This window comes from Delphinus delphis, chromosome 10 (assembly GCF_949987515.2).
Source record: "Delphinus delphis chromosome 10, mDelDel1.2, whole genome shotgun sequence".
NCBI classification, from domain to species: domain Eukaryota; kingdom Metazoa; phylum Chordata; class Mammalia; order Artiodactyla; family Delphinidae; genus Delphinus; species Delphinus delphis.
Window position 1 is genome coordinate 60971652 of NC_082692.2, and position 13823 is coordinate 60985474.

At 39.5% G+C, this 13823-nt stretch overlaps 1 protein-coding gene across 2 annotated transcripts in view; it reads right to left on the reverse strand.

Moving 5' to 3' along the window:
- WDR48 (WD repeat domain 48) overlaps positions 1-13823 on the reverse strand; it is a 43746-nt gene that overhangs the window by 15679 nt on the left and 14244 nt on the right. For both annotated transcript variants that reach the window (XM_060022315.1, XM_060022316.1), the window contains exons 3-11: positions 13605-13683; positions 12807-12889; positions 12558-12687; positions 10529-10617; positions 10046-10147; positions 6366-6590; positions 4613-4687; positions 3577-3679; positions 2666-2763 (exon numbers count right to left, since the gene is read on the reverse strand). In XM_060022315.1, coding sequence (XP_059878298.1) covers positions 2666-2763; positions 3577-3679; positions 4613-4687; positions 6366-6590; positions 10046-10147; positions 10529-10617; positions 12558-12687; positions 12807-12889; positions 13605-13683 — 984 coding nt within the window. The remainder of the gene's footprint in view (positions 1-2665; positions 2764-3576; positions 3680-4612; positions 4688-6365; positions 6591-10045; positions 10148-10528; positions 10618-12557; positions 12688-12806; positions 12890-13604; positions 13684-13823) is intronic.

Here is a 13823-nt window from a genome sequence, read left to right on the forward strand (position 1 = left end):
TTGATCTTAAAACCTCAAGGTCTAGTGTCTGGATATAGGAAGCTGCCAGGGACACAAAAATGCCAATGATGGTGCATGCCAGCTGAGCCCCCCATCTAAGTAGAACTACCTCCCATTCAGACAGCAGGACTCTACTCAGTCTTCAGCTAATTAGACCAAGAGAGGACATCAGACTCATAGGCAGAAAATCAAAGAGGAACTGGCTCGATTTGACTTTGTTAGATATTCTGGAGAACATCAGATGCTGCGCAGCATGAGGTAAAGCCTAGCCACAGGGCAGAGCTAGGGCCACATTAGTGGTGAAGCAGCCAAATTCCTACTGATGAGGTCCTTTACGGCTACTCTGAATCCTCTCCGTCTTCACAGAACCCCTCTCTGAAACAAACGTGAGTTTCTGGTCCCCTGACAAGCACATCTCTACTGTAGGGAAAAAACCAATCGGAATTTTTGGAGCCTACTGCAATTAAATTTTCCACTCAACGAAGGTCTCTTGTTCTGAAGCCATGCTCACCAAGCAACTGTTCTGTAATGTGATTTCCCACACAGCTGCGCCACAGTGGGGGAATGTGTTAGTCAGGCCAAGGTTTCCATTCAGAGACAGTCCCCTTTTCCGAGAAAGAAATGTGTTTATTCTTTGGATCCAGAAGTTAACTTAAGTGAACCTCTGTTCCTTATAACCAGGAACCTAACCAAAATACCAGATCTTTTCAATTCTTCCTTTAAAATATACCCAACATCTGTCTCTTCTTTTATTTTTGGATCAAATCGTCTTATTGAGGGACTCCAGGGGAGGGTGGAAGGCCTGGAGGACAATGAGATCTGATGTCTTCGGTCTGGCCAGGATCTCTCCAAGGCTTCACAGTGGCCAAAACTCATCCATCTCTTTCTTTAGATCCTCAAGTCACTATGCTTAAGACAACTGACTTCCTGACTTCCAGCTTCTTTCCCATGATACATACTGCTACGGCTCTGAACATAGGGTTTTCCTGCTCTAAAATCATCTATGATTAAGAATCTTTAGGAAGTACCAAAGAAAGGCCAAGCCTGGAGCCTGAAATTCATGACTTTTTGGTAAATGACGTGAATCTCATCTTTCATCCTTACACACCCCTACTACTCTTATACTTACTCTGGTCTCCAGCTATACAAAACTGTTCACCTGGCCCTGAATAAGTATGTTTTGATTACCTTCCTCTTGTGCCTTTGCCATTCACTCCCTCTTCCTAAAATGCCCTCCCATAATCCATCTGCTGGAATCCTTTAAGGCCCTGTTCAAACGATTTCTCCACTGTGAGGTTCTCCTGATTTCTCCAGTTGTAAGTAATCACCTTTGTCCATAAGCTATCTTGTGCTCTGTTGTCCCTCCAACAAAAAGGGATCATGAAATACACTTTTTCATCATTTGTGACCCTCAGCACAGTTCTGTGCACACAGTATTCATTCATTCCAGAATTTTTTTTTTTTTTTTTGTGGTATGCGTACCTCTTACTGTTGTGGCCTCTCCTGTTGCGGAGCACAGGCTCCAGACGCGCGCGCAGGCTCAGCGGCCATGGCTTACAGGCCTAGCCACTCCGCGGCATGTGGGATCTTCCCAGACCAGAGCACGAACCCGTGTCCCCTGCATCAGCAGGCAGACTCTCAACCACTGCGCCACCAGAGAAGCCCCAGAAATATTTTTTGAACAAATATAACAACAACACTAAGAAGGAACATTTGTCAGGATTCTAAAAGCAAACTTTTCAATCTGTCTATAACTTCTTCAGTGCTATTTATAATGTGGTTGAACAGCTTAATACATCTCAATTATCCAAGGAGTCACTGTAACATGACCCAAAGTAGTAACTGCTGCTCACAGTGATGGCTATAAATCCTAAGAAATGGCCAAACCTATTTTGTGTACTCCAGTGGTTCTCAACCCAGGGTGATTTTGCATCCTTCTTCTTCCTTCCTCCTCCTAAACATTTGGCAGTATCTAGAGACATTTTTGGTTGTTATAACTGAAGTGGGGGATAGGGATGAAGGTGGTTACTGGCATCTACTGGGTAGAGGCTAAGGGGTGCTCCTAAACATCCTACAATGCACAGGACAGATCCTACCCCGCCCCCCCCGCCCCCCCTGACAAAACGTCAACAGTTTCAAGGACGAGGAACTCTGTTGTTTTCATTTTAAGGGAAGGCAGCACAACACAGTTTGTAATACACTAAACAGAGAAAACGGTTCCATTCAAATTCTGGGTACTTAAAAAGATAAACTATGGGGCTTCCCTGGTGGTGCAGTGGTTGAGAGTCCGCCTGCCGATGCAGGGGACACGGGTTCGTGTCCCGGTCCGGGAAGATCCCACATGCCACGGAGCGGCTGGGCCCACGAGCCATGGCCGCTGAGCCTGCGCGTCCGGAGCCTGTGCTCCACAACGGGAGAGGCCACAACAGTGAGAGGCCCGCGTACCGCAAAAAAAAAAAAAAAAAGATAAACTATGGCCTTATCTAATATTCACATAAGAATATAAATATCCACCCCAAAATAAGGCTGCAATTAAATCTTTATTTATATGATAATTATCTTGGTTATTTTATACACACACACATATACACACACACAGACTACAATAAAAAATAAAGGGATACATAATCCAATAACCTATATTTAATTACAAAAAGATACTTACCTTTAATACATCCCAATATGCCACATTATTATTGGTATCTTTGGTTAATATATGTCTCTTATCATTAAGAATGTGACACTGAATAATACTAGCACCCCCTAAAGGAAACAAATTCACACAATTAGGAAAACAATCCTACATTTAAATTCACAGTACAGCAATAATGTTAACTGGCATGTATTGTAACAGAATGTAAATCATACTAGCCCCCAGAAAGGAGAAGGTAAATCAGAATACCATATAATTATACCTAAGGCAATTTAAGGCTAACCAAAGAAAAACTGTCTGATTTTAATACCAGATTAAAAGACTCTCCATTCACTTCAAGGGTCTACTAGTGGAAAATTATTAAGAACAAACCCCTTAATAATTTTTTTACCCACTAGGAAAAGTCCACATGATGACAGGAAATCTCTGAATCAGTCCTATCTCTCATTAACTTTTGTTTCCTATCTTCCTTTTCGTGAATGGACATTCCATCCTAAAGGTCACAGCGTGGACATTTAACTATAGATAAACACACCATTCAATACTTTTAATCCCCTTGAAGTCAGAGCTGTCACTCGCAGTTGTAGCATGCAGAATTCAGGGGCCAGATCTGACCATTCTGGCTTGTGCCAAAAGACAACATTAAATCTTATATCTTTTACAAAGCGGTTGCTGGCTTTACCAACACCATGATTATTCTAATGCTGGGCAAAAAGATTAACTCAAGAAAGCTCAATTTTTAAAGTCACTAAAAAGCATTTAAAAAATATTTTTCTTCTATTAAAAACAAACCAATATACTATTATTTTGTTGACATCAGGATTACATTTAAAGGAAGGTCATCTCCTTTATTTTTGTCAATTTCTTCATAAGTATAATTAACTTCAGTAAAACGGACAATACCTTCCAATATCCTTACTTACCTTTAATAACCTGGTCGGGTTGTGTACAAAGGGGTGTTATAGGATTTGTACAGTCATTGTCATAATCTCCAGAGGCTCTAAAATTATGAATTCCTTTCAATGTCTAAAGGAACAAAATTCATTATTTAATCATTTTATGCCAATTAGTTTAAAGTGGCAAGAAAAACAAAGAACAAAAAAGAAACCAACAACAAAGAACAAATGAGAAAAACCGACAATAACAACATCAACCAAAAAATAGTCACAAAATACAATTACCTACCAATGATTAAAAAAATACAAAACAAAAATTAAGAAGGGAATGTTGTCTTTTTGGAGAGAAGACTAGGCACTCTTCCAGGTAAAGCTATGTTGATCTCAAATTGGCACAATGAAATTTAAACAAGTTATATAACATTTTTTTTTACAAGTACAGAGAAAGACCACTTGATCTACATATAAACAGGAATAAACGCAAACACTTTCTCTTTTGTTATCCACAAACAGTCTGGTAAGCAAGAAAACTTAAATCTTCTCTAATTAAGACTTAAGAATTAATAGTACTTTTTTGATTTCTCTCTGCTTATCCTTTATTTCTATACCTGTTCTTCATGCTATAAAGAAAAAGGAAATGAATTTGAAAAAACAACTTCCTGCTTTCTCTACGTTTAGAAAAACAGAATCCTAGAGTTTCCCTGCTGTGTTGGTACTTGGGCTGCTTCTTTTCAAATACAGCTTCATGAGATCAGAAGCTGTACTACTTTAAAGCTGTACTTTACTGGTTTTTATCAGGGAACAGTGCTTATTCTAAGCACATCAAATGTGTATCTTGGCTCCTGACAAAGAAGTCAGAAGCTGCATTTTGACTATGACCTTAATTTTTGTACAATCCTTAGGATCACACGTGCATTCATAGGGGCTTTCAGATTTTTGTCACTGTCCAAAAGCATGCTGAGAGTCAGGCTCATACTGAGCATTTGCTACTGGTACCTGGGAGGTCCGTGGTAACAAACCACATGTTTATAAACCTTTGCCAGATATACAGTGGCTCACTTACCCATTTATTTACTGTAGACTTCGTTGTTGCAACCCAGATTGCAGGAGGGGGATCAGCTGATCTGTCAAGCTCCATCTGAAATAAAGCACAAAAATATTGCTTTGTGGAATGTTGACTCTTCTGAACTGCCAGGACCAGCTATACACTATTAAATATCAACTCCTTCATTCAACATCTGTGTGCTGACGATACCACAGCGTGTGTTAAAAGCTAGGGATGCACAGAAGAATGAGTCTCTTTGCTATAGGAATTCGTAGCCCTATAAAAGTGTAATAGGGGTGACTACTTACCAAAAACAGTGGCTTAAAGTTTTAAGTGTGGATAATTTAAGGGTTCTAGATGGGTACAGTCAAAAGGATGACTTACTATAACTTCTTAGTTTTGTCACTCCTGTGTTTTGTCTTCATGTTCTTAGTAACAAGGAAATATGTTTTTTTCTTGGAAAATGTTTGTAGCAAAAACCAAAACAACCATTCTAACAACACAGCAAAAGGAAAAGTACCCACATAATGTACCCCCCCACACATTTGCTTAAGGAATACAACTGTACTTTGTGAACAGTTTACTGTGTCCTCCTATATTTTTAAAATACCATACATATAAAAATACACATATACCCATGTATACATTATGCAAATGGAATGACTCTACATTTGCCCACTATTCTTCCTGCACCAGGAAGTTGCAGGTTTTTAGACATGGGGACAGGGCTGAACCACTAGCAAGTAGGAATCCTCTTCATTTCAAAGTGATGCTCCTTACAACATGGTTATGCCTGTGCTAAACACTTCTAGTCTTTTTCTCCACAGCCAAGAGATCCTGGCAGCTGCGGGACTCACAGTGCAGTTTCTCCTCCATACGTGACTCTCCCCATCAGTGTGCTTCCTGCACACATGCTGTGCCTGTATTTTAGCCTCCGCTCTCTTGCTTCTCTAAAGGATTATTGCTTTTGTCCATTAGGCTGTGCCATCTGTTTTAAAGAACTGTAACTGGCCAGTATTATGTGAGCTCTTAGACCACAGGCATCCTCTCAAGTATCTCATTTGACCTCTATTCCCTTTTTCAGTCCTTCCTCCTATACTGTGGTTTCAGATGTCACTTAGTTTCGTAGATGATGAGTATTTACAATTGTTTCCTGCTTTCCTTGTTGTTTTCAGATGATTTCTGAGAAGGGGTGGGGGGGAGTGCTGCCTTTATGCCTCCATTTTAAACCTGGAAATCTCCTCACCGTTGTCTTAATGTGCAATTCTGTGAACATCGGTGAGACTGAACATCTTGTCAATGATGACTGGCCATTATCTAGGCTTCACTTTTAGCAGGTGTCAATATGGATGGCTTCTCAAGTACCCTTTTACCCACCACCCAGGACTATTTTGAGTCAGTGATGGTTTGGAATATGAACCAGCTTCCCCTCTTCTTCAGGAGAACTCTTCTACATCCTCCTCTTGAGGCAGTGGACAAATTTCTGCTTTGCTGTCCACTCTCAGATACCTGAACCCCTCATATTCCTCCTCTAAGGACAGGTTAGGAAAGCCAGGAGAGCTCAGGAGCACTTTGGGGCCAGCTCACTAGGATTCGCCAGTGCGAGAGCCATCCATCCCTGATGTACCCATGAAATCGCCATTTCTTCTATGGGTGACTAACAAGTATCTTTTTACAACCTCACAGTTGATTTGTGTTTTAATATTGATTTTGCTGTATTTGGCTAGCACATGTAACAATCTTAATCGTAAAACTAAAACATATGACATACCTTGAGAACTGGTGCTTTTTCTTCACAGATTAGCACCCGAATGTCAGGGTTTCTTAGGTCTGTACAATAAATCTTCCGGTCCCTTCCTCCAGAGTACACATGTGTGAAGGTGTCATTGACCTGTAGAGCCCAAACACCTTCATCATGCACTCGGTACGTTGCTATACATCTCTGCTGGCCAAGGGACCAAAGGCGAATTGTCCCATCAGAACTGCCAGAAAGGCACTGAGAACAAAGAAAGCTAAGGTTAGAAACCTGCCAAAAAGTTCCTGCTTTCTTGTGCTTTGCACTTGTCTTCGCTCCTGACTCCACAATGTCAAACACACACCTCTAACAACCTGTATTCCTGACTCTGATAAAGACTTCTGACAAGCATACACCATAGCCTGAAACGACCAAAGGCAACAGTATGGGCTCAAGTAGGGGAACCCTCTGAGCAAAACTTCCTCTGTCCTGTGTACCTGGCCACTTGTTGAATCACCATCCCTTGGGAACATGTTAAAAATGTAAATTCCCCGTTCCCATTCCAGACCTAATGAGGCAGAAACTCTGGTGGGGCTCAGCAATCTGTTTCGACAGGCTCTCCAGGTCATTCTGGTATGCCAAGTTTTTTTTTTTTTTTTTTTTTTTTGCGGTATGCAGGCCTCTCACCGTTGTGGCCTCTCCCGTTGTGGAGCACAGGCTCCGGACGCACAGGCTCAGCGGCCATGGCTCATGGGCCCAGCCGCTCCACAGAATGTGGGATCCTCCCGGAGCGGGGCACGAACCCGTGTCCCCTGCATCGGCAGGCGGACTCTCAACCACTGCGCCACCAGGCGGACTCTCAACCACTGCGCCACCAGGGAAGCCCTGGTATGCCAAGTTTGACAAGCATTGCACTAGGCAAGGAAGCCTTCTGCAGCCCTGGGTCACACCTCTGTTTTGTCCCCCACCTCACAGCTCTGGATTCCTGATGGCCTGCCAGGTCTCCTGGATTCTACTGACAGGAGCCAAAAGCAAAATCCAGGCTTGCCACTCACTCTGTGAGCTTGGATACTTCCTATACGAGCTTCAAGTTCAATATCCATTAAAACAAAATGTAGACCCTCAGCATTCAGAGTTAACATTGGCAATTCTGACAATTTCTAAAGGCTCAGGAGTGTCAACTACATAGAAGTTGCAGGTACACAAATCAGGGCTGAGCACACAGAGAGTGTGACAGAAACAGGCAGAATCAGCCACCCCACATTCACATTCAGCATGCCTGGCGTTCTCTACTAGTTACTGTGGTGACCTGAGGAAAGGGATAAAAACTTATTTCTTTGGGGAAAAAAATCACCCTGAGGGGAAAGGAACTGCTGGTGTATGAAATTAAGCAGGCAAAGACCTTCAAAGAAGAGAAGATAGTTGTGGGCTTGGAGACCTGGACAGTGTTTGAACAGATGAGGCCTTCAGGAATATTAAGGATTTACTGGCCTGCTCTGACTTGAAGGGGCCTTCAGACATGTTTAATTACACAAACACCATACTAACAGACTCCCCCATAAGCTTTCAGGAGCATCAGTGCTTTAGTCACCAATTCCAACTAGTTCACAAGAGAACCAAGAGACTAACCAATAAAGAAACTGTCAGAGTAAGGTGGCAAGCAGACCTTCATCACGTGTGTAGGAGCACTGTGGCAGTCTGATGGGGAGAAGGCAGGGAGGAGCTCTCCACTCGAGGAAGAGATGCTACTCTGTGGTGGCAAAGCTGTTAGTAAAGCTTTGATCACTCAGATTCTAGACCATATATCTTCAGGGAATAAGGTCTGACAACTTTAGGAAAAGGAAGGCAAAGATGATGGGTTGAAAGTCCTCACAGGCTGGGTGACTTACAGAAGTAAAGAGATAAGTTCCAAACCCAGAATGCACAGGTGAAAGTGCATGAGGAAACACAGGGTATATTAGAGTTCTATATCAACCCTGATATAGAATACAAAATAATATTTGATTATTTGTATAATAATCTATAATAATAATCTTTGATTATTTGTATAATAATCAAAGAATATTTGTATTCAGGCGGACTCTCAACCACTGCGCCACCAGGGAAGCCCATGACAGGCGGCTTTTAAAGTAGTACTACATCACCTTCTCTGCTTTCAGTAAGTGGAACTGACTACAGGTGAAGTGCATGTGTAAGTAAATGTGCTACCTAAATCGTCTTAAGTAAAAGCACATTCATAATTGTCTATATAGGAAACAAGGCATGGAGTGTAATAGACAGGAGGAGATTTAAGAAAGTCTGACAGGCCCACAGCCCATTTCTGGAAACCATCTTGTCTATAGCCTCTAGTTAAGCACAGTCCCATGGAGACCATTATGATCTAGTTCAATCCTGGACAAAGCTAACAGAACTAGGCATGCACAACCATCAAGTGTAGCCTAGCAGCTACTGCAACAGTGAGGAGCTAACTGTACTGGACTTTTTTGGGCCACGCCTCATGGCTTGTGGGATCTTAGTTCCCTGGGCCCCGGCAGTAAAAGCATGGAGTCCTAACCACTGGTATGCCAGAGAATTCCCCTGTACTGGGCTTTTTAGACTCACATGAAAATGCTGCTATGAAGAAACTCAAGAGCTCTAGAAAATGCCATGGCTTACAGACAAGAATATACTTATTATTTCTACTCTTCTCACCAATTACAGTAACTAAATATTATGACTCCCACTTTGCAGATAAGCAAACTAGGGACCAGTAGATTCCTCTCCTCAAGGCCACACAATACTTTAATATCAGATCCTTCATCTCCAAAGACCTCCATGGGAATATTCAAGCTTCTCTGCCTGGTTCTGAAAAAATAATTTCTTTCCTTTGGCTAGTTTTCCAAACCTTCCTTTCACCTCTGGAGACAAAGGCTTCTCTAATTCATGTATGAGGCAACTTCCATGACATAATTTCCACAGGAGTAACAGACCAATGGTGTTTCTCATCTCATCACATTCATACTCTCCTTCTTCTAAACCAATCACAATCAATTCCAATGACCCCTGCCCTATGCAAAAAATGGCAGCAGTACATGGTAGAGGTATGTCATAACATAAAATGGTGCTCAGTTTTTGTTTTTTATTATCTACACTGATGAAAGATCATTTTTCTACTGCTACAGGACAGAATTGTGATATATAATTCACAAATTATGTGGCCAACAGAGTATTAATACATGTTCAAACATTACCAAAATGTTTTTCTTTGAAATGTTCACTCTAAGTACTATGTTAGATAACTAAATCTACAGACCATATCTACATAGTCAACTGACAAGATCTGCTTGGAAAACTGACCCACTGTGAGGAAATTCTGCATTTACTACACTGCCAGAAAGCATTCAATACCAAAGCTTCCTTCTGCTTTACACAAGGGAACATTTTAAATTATTTCAGCTATACATATCATAACTGCATATACTCACCTGCATTAAAATTATTCTTAGGAAATCCTTCGTTTGGTCTTTATTTAAAAGTTAGGCAAACAGAGAGATTTTGAAATGTGGATTATTATATGTGCAACTGAGGATTTTAAGGATTTAAAAATTAGACCACAGTTTCTAATATGTGTGGCTTTTGGTTCAAGCCAACTATGCAACAATATACAAAGTGGGGGAGCTTCTGCTGTATGAAATTTTGACAAGGTCAGTAGGTAAATGTTCATGTGAACTGCATACCTGTGTGCCATCTCTGTTCAACAGCAATGCTTTAACATTATCCGTGTGCCCTTTAAGCTTCATTAGTTTTGCACATGTTCTTGGATCCCATACTCTTAAAACCTGCGAATTTTAACAAAGTATCATACAAATGATCAAAGTTAAATAACGGATGACTTTTATAAATCAAATGACAACTATTAAATTCTGAGAGGGAAGTACTACTTCTGCCAATAGACAGTGTCCAAGGCTCCCAACTTTTTTAAGTAGGAGGAAGTCTTTTTAATGTCAAAAAAAGCACAGGCTTCCCCCACTCCACCCTCTGCCTCTGTTACCACACACGACAGTAATTATACAGTTATACTCTTATTTGTTCAAATAAAACCTTATTTTAGTAGCCACCAGGCAAAACCGCTGTCTATATATTCTGTAATTACCCAGATCAAATTATTTTGGTTTCTTTACTTTCTAGTGTTAAAATATACCCTTTAAGTTTCCCCTTACCTTCTCAGTGGACCCTGATACAATGATTGTTCCCAGTTGATTCATTGCCAGGCTATAAATGGAATCTTTGTTCCCACTTAAAGAAGAAGCTAGTAAGGATAAATGGAGCTATACGTTAAAATCATCAGCTGTTTAATAACTAGTTAGCACAAATTGCAAGTTTAATTATTCGATTTAGAAAATCTTATCTTTATGAGTACTCTAAGGAAAAGAAATCTCTATAATGGAAATAATTCTAAATCATAATATTGTTAACAAAATTTACATCTCTTCTGGATTTGAGCATACACAAGTGCTCAATAAATATTTGCTAAATTGAATTGCACTGTCATTTAAGAAACTATATGCATAAGTAATGTATTTTCAAAGATGCACATGAAAATGAAATGAAAACTATGGCTACACTCATTATTTACAAGAAAACACAAATCAAAACAAAAATACAATGTTCACCTACCAAATAGATAAAAAACAAGGCAATACTTAATTCTCAAAAAATACAGTTAAAATGGCACCCTCATACATTACTTGTGGAATGATAATTTGGTACAACTCTTATAGAAGGAAATTAGACAATGTGTAGCAAGAATCATATTCATGCCCTTTGATTCAGAACTCAATACCACTGAAGTATGTATATAAAATTGTCTATACAGTATGATTCCAACTGTACAACAAAGAATAAATTTAAACAAACACTGAGATGCTGTGAGTAAAGGAGTAAATACATGTAAAGTATTTAGAAAGGTAACTGCTTGTATTAAATGCTCAATAAATGTTAGCTATTATTATTACCTCCATAATTATAAAAAACTTATTTGATATCCTCTCTAAACAATTCTAAGCAAGACATATCTGTTGCAGAATCTATAACCACCTAGCCTCGTCTCTGACCTTGGGACAATCCTGCTTTTTTTGCTTCATTCCTTCTTGTTAGTGTCTCTTTCAGGCAGGCCTTACATCTAGAGAGAGCTAAATGATGTATTATGACAGCCCCCAGCGGGGACCAGCTGCTGAATCCCTGAGATTGTGTACAGGTGAAAAATCACGGAAAACAAGGGAAGAACGGTGTTTAGACTTTCACATATTTCCTGAGAAAAAGGGCAAAATAATATTTAAGAAATTATAAACACCGGTCTCCCAACCTACTCTTCTTGGCACATGCTAGATTATATTAGAACTGTTAGTTATAACAACATGAGTATTCCACAGTCATGACAAATTGGACCTGTTATGGAGGAATCTAGATAGTTCAGGCCCATATCCTGAACACAGACCTTCTAGGCCAGGCTTAGCCGTAAATGTGCTCTCAAGAATCCCTACTGACACCTGGCCTAGAGAACTATTATTGGTTGGGCCAAGTGTGAGCTGAGTTTCAAGTCTAGACCTGTCTGGATCTGACTGGGTAATTGAGATCTCTTAGTTGATGAGGCATCCATGCTACTAACCTGCTGTGAATCTCTCTGAATTGCCTCTAGATGTTAGGTTAGCCTTCCTGAACTCTTCTGTTCAGGAAGAGTTGGCTGGATTCTTTAGGGCTGCTCTGAAAGGGTCCCACAATATTGGCACTAAAACCCTTTCTTTCCTTTGGGTATTTTCCAAGTTGGCCATTAACTCAAAGGCTCTTAGTATATAGTAACACTTTTAAAAGTCAAAAACTACCTACTTTTTGCCAGGTAATCACCACCTCCATCAATAATATCTGCCTAGAGTGTGGCTTTGGGCCAGGCACAGCTGGGATATACAAAGTAATAAGACAGGCACTTCTGCCCTGTGGAAGCTTACACTTCAGCTAGGGAGCTAACACATGCACATGTACAAAAATAACCAGGTGACACCTGGAGAAGTTACCATTTTTAGATTGCAGTGAGAAACTAGTTCCTTGTTGTTTAATCATACTCTTGGGGGCTAGAACGCTGTAGGTAGAACCACTCTCTTAATGCAAACTTATCAAACTTGTTTTATAAACCATTCTTTATTTATGTCAATTTGGATCACTTTCAAAGAAATTTTTTTTCAAACACCTTACTTGTTACAGTGTTATTTGAGGCAGTCAATGCTGTTAGAGTATTCACATCCCAAAGGAATATTTGTCGGTCCAACCCAGCCGATGCTACCAGTTCTTTATCCTTGGCATATGCTAAGGCTTTTACATAATCCTGCAACAAAATACACATACTCTGATCTACTCTGTAGATCAATAAGCAAATGACCCACATGAAGTATTGAGATCTCAGTATTACACTAAAGACATTGAAAATTGTGTTAGTTGTTTTACCTTATGAGTCCTTAATGTTGACATGCAAAATCCCTTATGTGCATTCCATACTTTTACTGTTGTATCAGAGGAAGCAGATATTACTAGAAGAGGCAAAGAATTAAACCCCTTAGTAATGTGACTTAACACCATTTTAAAGAATTAACGTAAAACAATGTAACATTGTCTCAAACTTTCACACATACATACAAAATGTTCATACATAAATATTTGAATATTTATGTGTATTGAATATTTATAATATTCCTAACATTAATTCAAACATCTTAATATTCATAAACACATACACATCTGAAAGTTCTTTCTAGAACCTATTGTATTTTGTCTCAAATATTTTTTTAGATAGGCAAGACAGACTTTTTTTAATGTTTCAGTTGAAGGCACAACTAATTTGATTATGCAAAGTTTCTCTAACACAGATTGCAAAACCAAGAAATGGATCTTACCATAATGAAAACAAAAAGAGATATTAATAAGGTTAAAAGAAGAATACATGTTGTATGAGTCTATTTATATACAATGACAATGCAGGCAAACTAATCAATAGTGCTTGTAAGACATGAGAGCAGTTACCTTGGGACAAGGGGTAGTGACTGAAAGGGTGGCATAAGGGGGCTTCTGGTAATCTGTTTCTTGATATGGATGTTCACCTTGTAAAATTTTAATGAGCTGTACTCTCAAGGTGTGTGTGCTTTTCTGTATGTATGTTATACTTCAATAAAAAGGCTTACATAAAAAAAAAGTTATCAAATTGAATTAAAATCTTCCAGCAGCCCCAAAATTCAAAGAAATACTTACATGTTTTCCCATTACAACAGAGTACAATGTCATTTACCCAATCGGTATGGTGTTCCATAGATGCTATATATGGATCTTGCTGAAATTAAAAGAAAAATCATAAAAATGTCTTTAGTCTACATTAGAGGATAAAATATATCACAAATTATAGATATGTTTATATTCTTCAATTAATGTGACACACTGCTCTAAGGTCTTAAAATTGACAACTGAATTCAG